We start from the raw sequence: 13,307 nt of genomic DNA, 5'->3' as shown, positions 1-13,307 counted from the left end.
CTATGTTAACTAAACGTTGATTGTTTGAAAGTACAGAAGTTTACTTATATTTGATTATCATAACCAATGAGAGGACTATTTACTCAACATTTTGATACAAGTTTGACAGCTGAGAGGTTAAATTTAGACCCTTTAAGGGCATTTCTGCACTTTACGAAACACGTGTAGTTGAGATAAACAAAGATGGATTCTGATTCAGATATGAGCGACTTTGAAGGGTTCAGTGCAAGCAATATTGAAAAGTTTAATGGATCATTCTTAGAAAATGGATTGGATATTGATGTTAGTCCCGTTTTAACACCAGATGTAAGTGACTTTGAATAAGATGACGAGGAGGACATAGTCCCACTTGCACAATGGAGTGAGACCTCTCTGTGTTCGAGATCCATGATTTTGATTCTTGTGTTGGTTCCACAATTGAGTTTGGAACACTAAGCAATGAGAAAGATTTTTTTTCTTAAAGTTTTTCACCGAATATATAGTGGAAAAGCTTGTGAAAGAAACAAACGATTATGCCATGAAAATGAGGGACTAAAAGCAAGACCTGAAATGGTATGAAACCACCATCACGGAGATGTGGGTATATACTGGAATATACATCATCATTTATGTGTGGATAATGACTGTTTTGAGAGGTACCAGTCTCAACTTTGTAATTAGAGTGTGGATTTCATTCGTGTTTTTATATGTACATATGTAAATATTAGATTTATTTTGTGGGATTCAAAACAGTTTACGTGACTGGGATTTCTTGTATGATGGGATGTAGTAGTATATAAAGTGGAAATAAATGAATAACAGACACTATACACGGTAAGCTGTTTTTTATTTCACTAAAATCCAGCAAAAACTAATGAAATAATGAAAATAAATGTAACCATGTTTTCATTGTCAGTTTCTGTAGTCAGCCTTGATGATACTCTAGTATTCAGCCTAGCAACCAGCCTCAGTAGTCTGAGTAACTGATATGATAGCACTCAGCAGTAGTGAAACTGCACAACAGCTGTAGTAGCTTAAAGGTTTAAGTATTGTTGATTTGTTGATGAGATTTAGAAATAAAAAATCTATTTTTACTTTGCTGTCTTCTAGCTAGAAGGAACCAATTGACTTATCGCCAGTTGTCAATCATTCTGCTCGATTGACCAATCAGCGAACGCTATTATACACACCTCCAGGCACTGTTTACGTCCACCATTTTCCTCTGACAAGCTGCTTCTGTTGATATCGACTCGGCTATTGTATATATTTAACAAATTTTGCAACGGTTCGGAGAAGTCGCCCCACTTCGCCTGGAGAAGTTGCCCTAAGGATCATATGTAATAATTCTGAGATGTCGCCACATGGTTAAGGCTTTATTTATTGTTGTTTTTCTTCAACTTAATAACTTGGTAAATTTATAACATTTGCAATTTTTCAACTTTTCCATTTGATCAACTCTGATTCTGTACTTAACGAAAAATAAGTGTTATCTGTCCCTTTTGCTCTGCTCTTCAAATCATTTGATGCATTTTAATAATATTTGTAGAGATAGTGTTATCAGTATTTTTTATTACATTTACATCTAAAAATGAAACATGCATACTAGATGCAGTATAAGTAAATTTAATCATCGGGTAAAAATGATTTAGGCGATCAATAATTTTTTTTCAGTTCTTCAGTTGAATGCTTCTAGATCATAAATGTCATCTAAAAATCTGAACCAAAGAGATGGATTAAACTTTTTGTTTTGAATAAAATCCTTTTCTAATTCACCCATGAAAGGGAAGAGTATATAGGAGTCTAATTAATACCCATTATCTGTATGTAATTCGTATTATTAAATTGAAAATAATTATTTTCCAAGATAAGTTTTTATTATTTTAGAAATATCTTCGCTAGATAATGTGCTATTATTAGGATTGTTATCAAGAAAATATTTGCACGCTTCAATACCATCTGCATGCAGAATGTTGGTATATAGTGATGTTACATCTAATGATACCAGAATTGAAATTATCAGATAGATATGGAATAGACTTTGACTTTTTAATGAAAGTAGTTGTATCTTTAATGTATGAAGGAAGTGATTTCATTAAAGGTTGTAAAACACTATCAATAAATTTGGATAGGTTTTCAGTATATGAATTACAACCTGATATAATAGGTCGTCATAGAAAATTTAAAGGTAAATTATGGTCAGGATTTGTATGAGTTTTGGGTAATATGTAGAATTGAGGTGTACGTATGTTAAGAGGGAAAGTATCAAATTCCTCACATATGGAATTATTATTTTTAGCAATCTCCATAATGCATGTTAATTTTTTTAATTTAATTTCTAATTGACATTCAACTTCTTTATCATAACCATCTTGATTCATAATAATAATAGTGCTTGACTTATCATCCTTTTTAATCACTATACTGTCGTCATTCATTAGATTATATACAGACTTAATTTCTTCCTTATAAATATTACTATGATATTGCTTTAATTTAATTAATATCTCTTTTGTGATCATGTATATATAAAAATATAAATATGAATCACGTAAAAGATGACTTAATTCTGTTATAAAAAGGTTATTTGTGTGACAAGTTTTGGGATGACTTCTCAAACCAATTGGGGCAACTTCTCCAACCACTTTATGGCGACTTCTTCAGATACGTGGGGGCGAGTTCTCCACGTACCGACATAACTTAGAGAAGCGCAAGCGATGGATAAATGCTCTCGCTTTCTGTCTCTGTCTCAATGTTGTTTCATATGGCAAATATTGTTCACCAGTATCGTCTGGTATATCTTTTAATGTTATCACGCCCGCCATTTTCACAGAATGTTTGTCGGAGGTTAAGAGGTTGTCAAGTCAAGTGTTCGGTAGGCGGAGCGATCTATCTTCTGGCGTAAGGTCAATTGAAGCATTGACACAGAGCATTTATTTCTGAAATGAGACCAGTTGTTTACAGTACATATGCATAGTTAGCTATCAAAAGTAAAGTCAAAGACCCTTTTATTTTTATATTCACAAAAGTAGAACAGCATATATGGAAGTTCACATCTGAAAAATGAAAAATCTTGCTCCTTGAGAGTTTTATGAATCTTTAACTTTAACTATTTAACTTGTCTAGGGTTGCTGTGAAGTTTTGCTCATAGGGCCAAGTGAGTTCATGGTATGACTTTGTGTTGGACATCCTTTGTGCATTGTGCTTCAGCTTTTGCTGTCCATAGCCTCTTCTCACCAGGACAGTTTCAGCCCATTCTGTTATGACGGCCTTTTAGATTAATCCTCCATTTTATTATATGGTTACCAGTATTTAACATTTAGAAATCTTGATTCCTCCGATACCCCCTCAGGAGAATCTTACTAAATTTTACTGCCTTCTTGCATCTTTTTGTTTTTACAAGTATGTAATGCTGATCACCATCCTGTATGGCTACCATTAGTACAAAGAAATGAAGGAAAAAAATATCTTTTAATGACTTTTTCTATTAACTCAAATGCATCAACCAGGTTTAACAGAAAACATCTTAGTTTGGGCATTTCAAACTTACACAATCTATTGTTCATTGTGGCATGTTTCTGAAGCTAAAAAAACCTTTATGATCCAGTTTAGGATTAATTTCTTCTAACTGTGGATCTGTCCTATGTTACCCAATCAGACCTTAAGTATTTTCTCATTGTTGCCATAAATTTAATACAATGTGCTGTTTAATCTGTGAAGAGTTTGAAAAGCATTACACAGTTGCACTGCTGCAAGTTGAGGTAAATTGTTTGATAGAGACAGGTGTTATAACATCATTCGAAAAGACAAAGTTAGCAACCACTTTGTTGGAAATCAGTCCAAGCTTAATCTTTGTCAATCAAGTATTTGTTTCTCCTCCAGTTTGGATTAAACTGAATATCTACTCTATGGGTTTACCAAATGTCCTAGATCAAGACAATTAAGTATCGATTTTTTAAAAAATTGTTGGGCCAGAATCAAACAGAAATTTGCCAGCAACAACTTGTGCAGTACCTACAACACTTGAACATCATATGTTTCAGGTTTAAAAATGACACGAAGTGCAATTAAAAAAACAAACTGAGGATTGTGTGTCAGGTTTCTAAATGTGATGAGAGGTGAAAAGGATGCTGAACCCTTTCTATTTGACAATTGGATTTTTTAAATGTTTGAACAAGTCTAGTGTTATGCTACTCTAAGCTTGACATTTTGCCGTAATAGTTCATATTTCCAATAGAAAAAATGAATGCTGAGCAGATTTCTGAAAATGTTTAATCATGGTAAGTGTAAATGGGTCAATTTGTGATATTTATGATAAATTTAATAAATTGAATTAAATAGTTTATTATTTTAAATTATTTAAACCCATGAACTTTTTTAATATAAATTTATGAAAATTGTTTAGAACATTTTGTCATAAAGGCATTTAGGATTTATACAAATATTGCCAATCTGCCATTTGTCGGTGCTATGGCTGCTGATACTGACAACAAAAAATCACATTCAGATGACATCTCCTCAGAAACTATTTAACAGAATTGGCCTCAAATTCTATACAAATGATGCTGATCTACTATCAGATATCTATAAGGCAGATGGTGGCCAGTGAGTAGTCTCAATTTTAGTAATTACTCCTATAACCTCGATGACTGTTTATACAAGGTTTACACTTGAGATAGGTTGGCAGGTGCAAACATCATCTGCTGTATTTCACAGCTCAAAACCAGTTTCATTTATACTGATTTGAAGGGAATAGACAACTGTATGTAAAAACAAAATAAACAAATATACAACCAAGTATAAACCACAACTTGATGGCTTATTGTGCAATATGATGTAATGGAGAAGTACAACAGTCTTGACAAATGAATTCAGGTAGAACAAAATGAGTATGTAACAAGCTATATTATTGTTGATCATTTGTGACCAGAATTGAGAATATTTTTTTGAAAGTTATAGTCTGCTATGAAGATTTTAAATCTTGGAAAGACACGATATTTGTATAGCCCAGATTCAGTTTTAAAACACTATATTTATCAAGGTTAGCCATCTTCATTCTTTCCTACACAGTGTGTTTACTTGCTTGCTGTTTTTGTTAATATAGCTTATCCACAGTATGGCCAGCCAGGTGAGTCTACTGGATGTACTTTTGGTAGTTTTTTGTTGTGCACAGACAATTATTTTTCAAGTTTCATTTGAATACATATACAGAATAGAATAAATCCTTTTCAGGAGTTTGAATGTAGTAGGGATTGTTTCTCTTATCCATAATATTTGTAGGTGTTACACAAAATATTCATGCTGGTTCATATTTAAATATCTTTAATTTACAGAATTTGAGTATCATTTATATATTATGTCAGACATGAACTTTGTATTACTATAGAACAAAGAATGCATCTTAAATTTATTATGCAGGTAACACCTTAAATATGAAAAATATATTAGAAGGGTTTTTTAATTCAATTTACAAAATTGTTTCTTATGTACTGTTGCAAATCTTAAAGAAGTGATTGACATTAAAATCACTGAAAGATTTTTAAAAAAATACAAATTTAATGGAAACAACAAAAATTGTGTTTTTAAGGGAAATCTTTATATCTGAAAGTGTTCTTCAAATTTACTTGTCATGTGTCAACTTAGGACTGTTGACCTCACTCAAATACTCGGATCTGTATCACCCATAACATCCAGACCTTCTGCACCTTAATAGTTAAATCTGTCACCTTAATATGTAGAACCTTATGAAACTGATACACAGATCACACTCACATTTATTATTCAGATCCTCATAACAAATTTTGTTGAGATATGGGTGTGTTTTCATGTTTTCTTGTTTGTTTGTTTTACTGCTGTGGTGTTGATGCCTTGTATTAAAAATAATATTCATTCCTAAGTGTGCTTTGTAGATTTATTTCTTTAATTTTATAATCAAGAGCCTTTCATAAATTGTGTAGATTCTGCCTGGATTTACAGATACATTCTAGGTTTATAGACAGAACCTCCACCTCTTTTTTATTTCTGATACCTGCCATTTATTAAAATACCATTGCCATTTAATCTTTTGAAGACAAAATGGAGAGACCATTCTTCACATTGATGTATAGAAGTCATTTGCTTTATCAAGTGAATAAGGCATATATTTCACCCATGAGATAAAATATATGCTTTTCTCACTCCAAAAAAGTGAATTTTCTTTTTGTTTGAAGTTTAGATGTGCTAGCTAGTTACAATGTTTAACCGAGTCAAGAAGCATATTTCTTACAGTAACATCGGCTGTTTACTATTCATGGTGTGTTGTGTACCTTCACACAGAAAATATGAGTAGCAACATAATTTTCTCCCATTGATTCAAGATAAGAAAAGATATACTTTAAGAGAGAAAAAATAAAGTTCATACTGGGATTCAATCCTTCCTCTTTTGCTTGAGAGGGCAACATGTTCTGCTTGACCAAACAATTGACAACATTGTTGTAATATTCTTTGCTTACCAGTGTATATTTATTGCTGTCTTTAAAAAAAATGTTTCAGTTGGAAAACAGAAAAAATTAATAATTCACTGTATTTTCAAAAATGACTTTGTTGGAAAATCCATTATTTTGCAGACTAGAGTAAAACAAATGCATGTAACCTGTTAAAGAACAAACAGGTATGATGTGAATATCTTCATACTTAATGTTTATGGAAAATCGGCAATGACCAGGCAGTTTATACAGTTGTCATGTAGCATTTGAAGGATAATGGTTGTCAGAGACAAACAACCATCATTCCACAGATTATTTAATTTCCTAACAATAGATATGGTGACTGTTAGGCTAATTTGCATAGGTAAAGTACGAGTGGAACAACCCAATTAATTTTAAGTTAGGTAAATCAGAGATGACTTGTTGAAGAAATAACTTATATTAAACTTCCTTGCCTTGATAATAGTGGATAAACCATTGTTAGCTCAACTGCTCATAGACCAGAAGAGCTGATGGGATGGGATGTTATCCATTGTCCACCCATGAGCACAAAGTTTGTTACCGGTACTTCCACTAAACTGTTTGGAGGATTGGCATGAAATTTTGCATGCATAATACACACATTCATCCCACTGTCTAGTTAGTCTGAATGAAACTTGTGCCACTCAGATATTCAGTATTGTCACTACAGCGATCATCGTGAAAATCTTGTTATTACTACTCCTCCTGATAGCTGATCATATCATCATGAGGTTTTCACTGAAAGACATCTAATGATGTGTAGTTAGTCCTAAATGAAAATGGGGACAAACTGGTGTTCACTTCTCCTTGTGATTATCTCTCCTTAATAAATGGGGTTTTCACTGGAAGACTTGACACGATGTCTAGTTGATCATAAATGAAAATAGTGCTGATCCAACTTTTGATATGACTGACTCAATGGCCATCTTGAAATTCTTGACACTACTCTGCCTAGATGGCTGGTCATATCAACATTGTGCTTGAATCATCAAAATACTTTTATGATGTCTGGTTGGTACTTAATAGAAATGGTGCTAATCTGACATCCAGTTTGTCTACCACAGCAACTGATTTGAAAATCTTGTTATTGCTGAAGAATGTCCAAGATGGTTTCAACACTTGGCAGTTAAAAGGAAGTTTAAAAAATTGTCTTATCCTGAATTCCATTAAATTCATTTGTTCCTGTAGAATATCAGTCACATTGAAGCAAGCAAAACCCAGAAAAACTAAATTTCAGAACTCCTGGTTCACAGAGTTTGACATTGTGAAGCACATCTGCATGGGGGAAGGATTATATATTTTGCACATACTGCAAACACCATATCAGAATTTAGTCATTCTGGGGTATACAACTTTCGACAAAGTAAAACCACCCTTCAGCAGGGCAGATGCAGAAGGGTCAGCTTAACTGCCGAGAAAAATTCAGCAGGAACTTTGGGAGGGTTTGAACAACAGTACCATCAAGTCTCAACTGAGCACAAAGAGATGAATACTGACAACATTTGCATCACCTTCAAACTGTCCAGTTATCTGTTGATATCAGTAAAGTCAACAACTACAAGTCGCTGTAGTCCACTGTCCAATACATTTGAAAGGTAGAAGCTTTGTGGATTTCTGTTTCATTTTATGACAGTGGTTGTGATTATTGGAGCATGTGCTATATATGTATGGTCATGATATATAAGTAAAAAGTCTACCAGTTATTTTATCTTTGGAAATGTCATTTTCTTCTATTTTTTCTATAAGCTTTTATGAGCACATTACTTATTCTCAACTTGTACCATGTCACTTATTTTGGATCACATTGAATATGCTTATGGAGTCTTAGAAAAACCCCAAAACTCTGGAAAGTTGGCACATTATTTCTACCTGGTAGCAACTTATCGGACCTTTCTTGGTCAGGTTTATTGATTTGATTGTTGATCACAATCATCACATGTAGGTCAGTCATGTTTCTAAATATTAAAACAATAATCATCAGTCAGTACTTGTAGCAGTGACTGTTCAATCTTTAAAAAAACACTTGGGGGACTGAAACTGTAAGATTGCATTTATTTACGTTGATATAACTTAACAAAAATATATCATGATAGTGTCAAAAAATTCCCATATCAATACTGATCCCTCCAAAGCTAATGACACGATGCCTGTTCACTGTTATTAAGATATGTTTGTGTTTTCTCTGCTAAGAGATAGAGAAAAATGGACTAAGGACATTTGTCATTAAAATTATGTGTATTTAGAGAGATATTGGTGTTTGTTTATGATCATAACAAGTACTCTGATTATCAACATATAGAAGTGCAATTTAAGTTCATTACTTTGATCCTGTTTAATATACTATTACCCAAACCTGTTTAATGTAGTATTGCCTGAACCTGTTGAATGTAGTATTACCTGAACATCTTTAACATAGTATTACCTGAACCTGTTTAATGTAATATTACCTGAACCTGTTGAATGTAGTATTACCTGAACCTCTTTAATCTAGTATTACCTGAACCTGTTTAATGTAGTATTACCTGAACCTGTTTAATGTAGTATTACTTGAACCTGTTTAATGTAGTATTACCTGAACCTATTTAATCTAGTATTACCTGAATTACCTGAACCTGTTTAATGTAGTATTACTTGAACCTGTTTAATGTAATATTACCTAAACCTGTTTAATGTAGTATTACCCAAACCTGTTTAATGTAGTATTACCTGAACCTGTTGAATGTAGTATTACCTGAACCTCTTTAACATAGTATTACCTGAACCTGTTTAATGTAGTATTACTTGAACCTCTTTAATGTAATATTACCTGAACCTCTTTAATCTAGTGTTACCAGAACCTGTTTAATCTAGTATTACCTCAGCCTTCCTAGCTATCTGTATTCTCAACAGTTGGATTCTCCAATCTATTACTATTTGTACTTTGTTACGAGCACTTCAGGTAATTTATTGAAACATTTTATTTTCAGGATCAGTGGAATAATTACTTTTTATATTAAATTGTAAACTGTTTCAGAACCAGAAACCCCAAAACTTTATATATTGGACAAAGTGGCAAGTTATCTAATCAACAGGAAGTGTTTTTTTTTTTTTAAAAATGAAGAAGAAAAAACTAGGTCATTTTGCAGTAATACTGATTTGTGCATAGCATAAGAATCTCATTTTGTTATAGGTAATGTGATTGTTAATACAAACATCTCTTCATATTGCATGGCTTTGGATTGACTGACTAAGAGCCTTAACCTTTAATTTCTTCAGGTGATAAACATAGTCATTAGAGTTTGGCCAGGAATGCTAATAGTCCTTCCAATAATTCAGAATTATATTGAATTTCCAATATTTTTCAGTGCAGTTTTTTTTCTCCTGCAGAATGAAGTCAGTTACCATGTTTTTGTTTAAAAGATATGCTGTCCACTACTTGCTAGTACAGTACCCACTTGCAATCTTGCTGTCCATGGGGGTCAAAGAGTATACCACTTAATGAAGTACATTTCACATATGATATCACTGCAATAAAAAGTGGGATTCATGACTATATAATGATGGGTCAGTTCGTGAGGGAGTAATGGATTTGTCTGTCATATTATGCTGTTCTATCAGTATATTACTGCAGAATTCTGCATTGGTGCTAGATGCCTAAAAATAAAAATCTAGCAGAAATTAGATAAACAATACCCTGTAACAAATTTGAGGACAGCACTGTAGCTAAAACATGGGTGTCTATCCTTAGCATAAGATGTGTATGTCCCCGCCATGTTTATGTCCATCATTTGGTGTAAGACTTTCTGTGAAGGTGTTCGTCGTCGTTTTTTTGTGTGTCTATTTGCATTGAAATTTAATGGAGTTCTTGACGCCTGTATTGACACAAAGGTATTTTCAGACTTGCAGTGTTTGCTTTTTTTAATGTTAAAAAATGCTTCATAATACTTGTTCAACAGCATTTTACTTATGCATATTTCATATTCAGATATGTACATGATATCATACTTTGATTTACTTATTAAATTTTGCAGTATGTTTTTAAGGTTGGTATTAACCATTAGAAATGAACTGCATCATGTAATGATATGATTTTCATTAACATGTTCAATTTCAGCATTCATTTAGATCATTCCTGCAGTTTAACAATGGTTTTAATTTATTTTGAACATTTGACTTATGTTCTTCAATTAGAATATTTTTGTATTAGATTCATAATTTTTCAGATTTAACAGTTATGAAGGACAGACATTTCACAAAGAATTGTGCCAATTTTTATAAATTTACAGGATTTGTTTTCATGAATACTGTGCTTGACCAAGACATATATGCCAGAATTTAAACAGTAATCACTTTCCTCTTTTACCAATTATTTATCCAGTGCTGGTACTTTACATTTCAAAGTTGTTATGGGATCTTAGTTTGATGTAGCAACAACACTGGCAAAATAATTTTGTTTCAAATGCCTCTGGAAACAGCATTTGTATGTACGTAAAGGGAAACACCATTTTGCATTTTATTTATTGTTTGTAGTTTATTACAGATGTGTTTTATATTATATTAGGTGCCATTTGAGAATGCCTTTGGCATCACAAAATATGTTTGTGTTTACAAGGGTTAGATATACAGTGCTGTTCATACTTATGATTACAGTATTTCCATGCCAAACATAACAAACTATTTATTATTTATTGGCTAAATAAGTTAGACATTCTTGAAAATAGGAACTGAGGTTTTTTAAAAACGTTCTGGTCCAAAAAGGCTTGATTTCATGCATGTATGGAGATGATAGTTCAAATTAACATAGCATCATCTTTTTAATTTTTGCTCTGGTCAAAAGTTTTCAGAAGCTGAAGGCCTTGGTAGTGAAAAAGGCACAGATGAATTAAAAGCAAATTTAAATGTGGTTAAATTTTGTATTTGATGAAAATATTTAACTTGAACATCATTCTTTAGCTTTGGTGTATATAGTGTTACAGTGAACACAAACAAAACGTGATGCAACAAACAGTAGATCCTTGGATGCTTTCATATGATTCATACATTCATCTTCTGCAGTATAGCAGTTCTAATCACATGGTAGATATGCAAAATTTTCATAAGTTTGAACTTGAATAATTTACTTTTTTCCATACTTATGAAGGTATTATGTCAGAATAATGGAGTGTAAATTTCCATGGACATTATTAAATATTAGATATAATATATATATGATTATATAATTTTAAGTTTTTAGATATAATATATATGATTCTATAATTTTAAGATATTAGATATAATATATATAATTCTATAATTTTAAGATATTAGATATAATATATATAAGTCTAATTTTAAGTTGACTCTAATCTTATTTTTTTTTTGTATGCATCGTGCTGTTCTGTATTTTGTGTCTACACAATTACTTTACTTATCAGCCATATACCATTCCCAAATGTTGTAGCTGTCTTGGGACAAGGAAGATAGCCATTGATTTTGTGCTGGGAAAAAAGTTAAAGGTCAAGGTCATGGGTCTTGAAATACAGACAACTGTTTTCTCAGAATAACATTTATTGTATACCAAATACCTTGACCAAACTTTATAAAGGGCTTGTATTTGACACCTATTGGTTTGGTAGAGATGAATCAAGGTTATGCAGACTGTTTAAAAAGATGGGGTCCACATGATATCTTGAGGTCTTTATTACCTACTGTGACCAAATGTTGTGGATTACATATATTTGAAACTTGGAAGGCAGTTATACTTGACATGGTCAAAAGTTTCAATGTCAAAGTCACAGGAACTGAAAAAAGGAAAAGTGATTTCCACAGAACTACTGAAGTTGGGTACCACATGCCTTGACTAAACTTTGTTGATGGCTTGCATTTGAGGAACAGAAGACACCTATTGATCTTAGGTTTAACACATCAAATGTCAAAGTCTAAGAAGAAAAATGGTTTCTGGAAAATAAATCGGGTCCTTTGACACAAACTGTACATCAGTTAAACAGGTACTATATGTTTGTGTATCCAAGTGTCCAAGCAATGAGATTGGCTTTTATATATAATAAAAAGAAAGAAATTACATGTATTAATAATATTTACTGCATGGCTGGTATGTGATAAACCAATTTGGGTATTTTTTTTCACTATTTATCTTGATCTTGTAGTATACTAAGCATTCAGGTGTTCTTTTTGCTAGCCCAATACAATCCCCCAGGTGTAACACTTGGGGCAAACACAACTGTGGTTGTGGCACAACCAGCTGTGACTTTGATACAGCACTTCAGAGAAAGCCCTGTGCGCATGCAGTGCCCCCATTGTCGTGCTGACATTGTGACTACCACATTCTACGAGACTGGAACCCTTACTTGGGTTGCCTGCTTTGTCATTGCTGTAGTCGGGTAAGTCATGATCATATACTTATTTAAGTTTTAGAATAAACAAGTTTTTAAGAAGGTTAAGAAGGTGTTACACAAAAAGAAGCCATCTTTGCAATCCTAATTTTATTGCAAAAATTTGGAATGTTATGATTTTCTTAAATTATATGCATGTCTTCTGTTTCAGGTTTGGATTCCCTGTTGCTTATGTCTTTTTTATTTAATTACTGTAATAATAAAAGCAGAAAAAGAGAGAGGATTTTTCAGAGTACTCAGTTTGCCTTGTTGGGTAAACAGCTTCCAGTAATGCAGTTTTTAATCCCCATGGGTAATGTGCATGCAGATCCAATATATTAATGTCGATGCCATTTTTGTTGATATAAAATTAACAAAGTGTTCAGTTTGCATTGAAATGTAATTCTGGAAGAGTCAGGGGTGCAGAGATAACTTTATGATGTGCATGATGTGCCCACCATTAAAGGTAGGACATATCATAAACTTGAACACTGAA

At 32.6% G+C, this 13,307-nt stretch overlaps 1 protein-coding gene across 9 annotated transcripts in view; it reads left to right on the top strand.

Annotated features, from left to right (window-relative positions):
- Window positions 1-13,307, top strand: part of LOC149802558 (lipopolysaccharide-induced tumor necrosis factor-alpha factor homolog) — a 98,807-nt gene that overhangs the window by 18,502 nt on the left and 66,998 nt on the right. For 5 of the 9 annotated variants that reach the window (XM_089951816.1, XM_089951811.1, XM_089951812.1 and 2 more), the window contains exon 6: window positions 5,081-5,104. The exons of the other annotated variants lie outside the window; for them this stretch is intronic. In XM_089951816.1, the coding sequence (XP_089807942.1) occupies window positions 5,081-5,104 (24 nt within the window). The remainder of the gene's footprint in view (window positions 1-5,080; window positions 5,105-13,307) is intronic. 9 annotated transcript variants of the gene reach the window in all.

Source organism: Sinohyriopsis cumingii, chromosome 3 (genome assembly GCF_028554795.1).
Source record: "Sinohyriopsis cumingii isolate HCF-2022 chromosome 3, ASM2855479v2, whole genome shotgun sequence".
In the NCBI taxonomy this organism is placed as follows: domain Eukaryota; kingdom Metazoa; phylum Mollusca; class Bivalvia; order Unionida; family Unionidae; genus Sinohyriopsis; species Sinohyriopsis cumingii.
The sequence above is the reverse complement of the archived record's forward strand: the minus strand, read 5'-3'. Positions and strand labels throughout refer to the sequence as shown.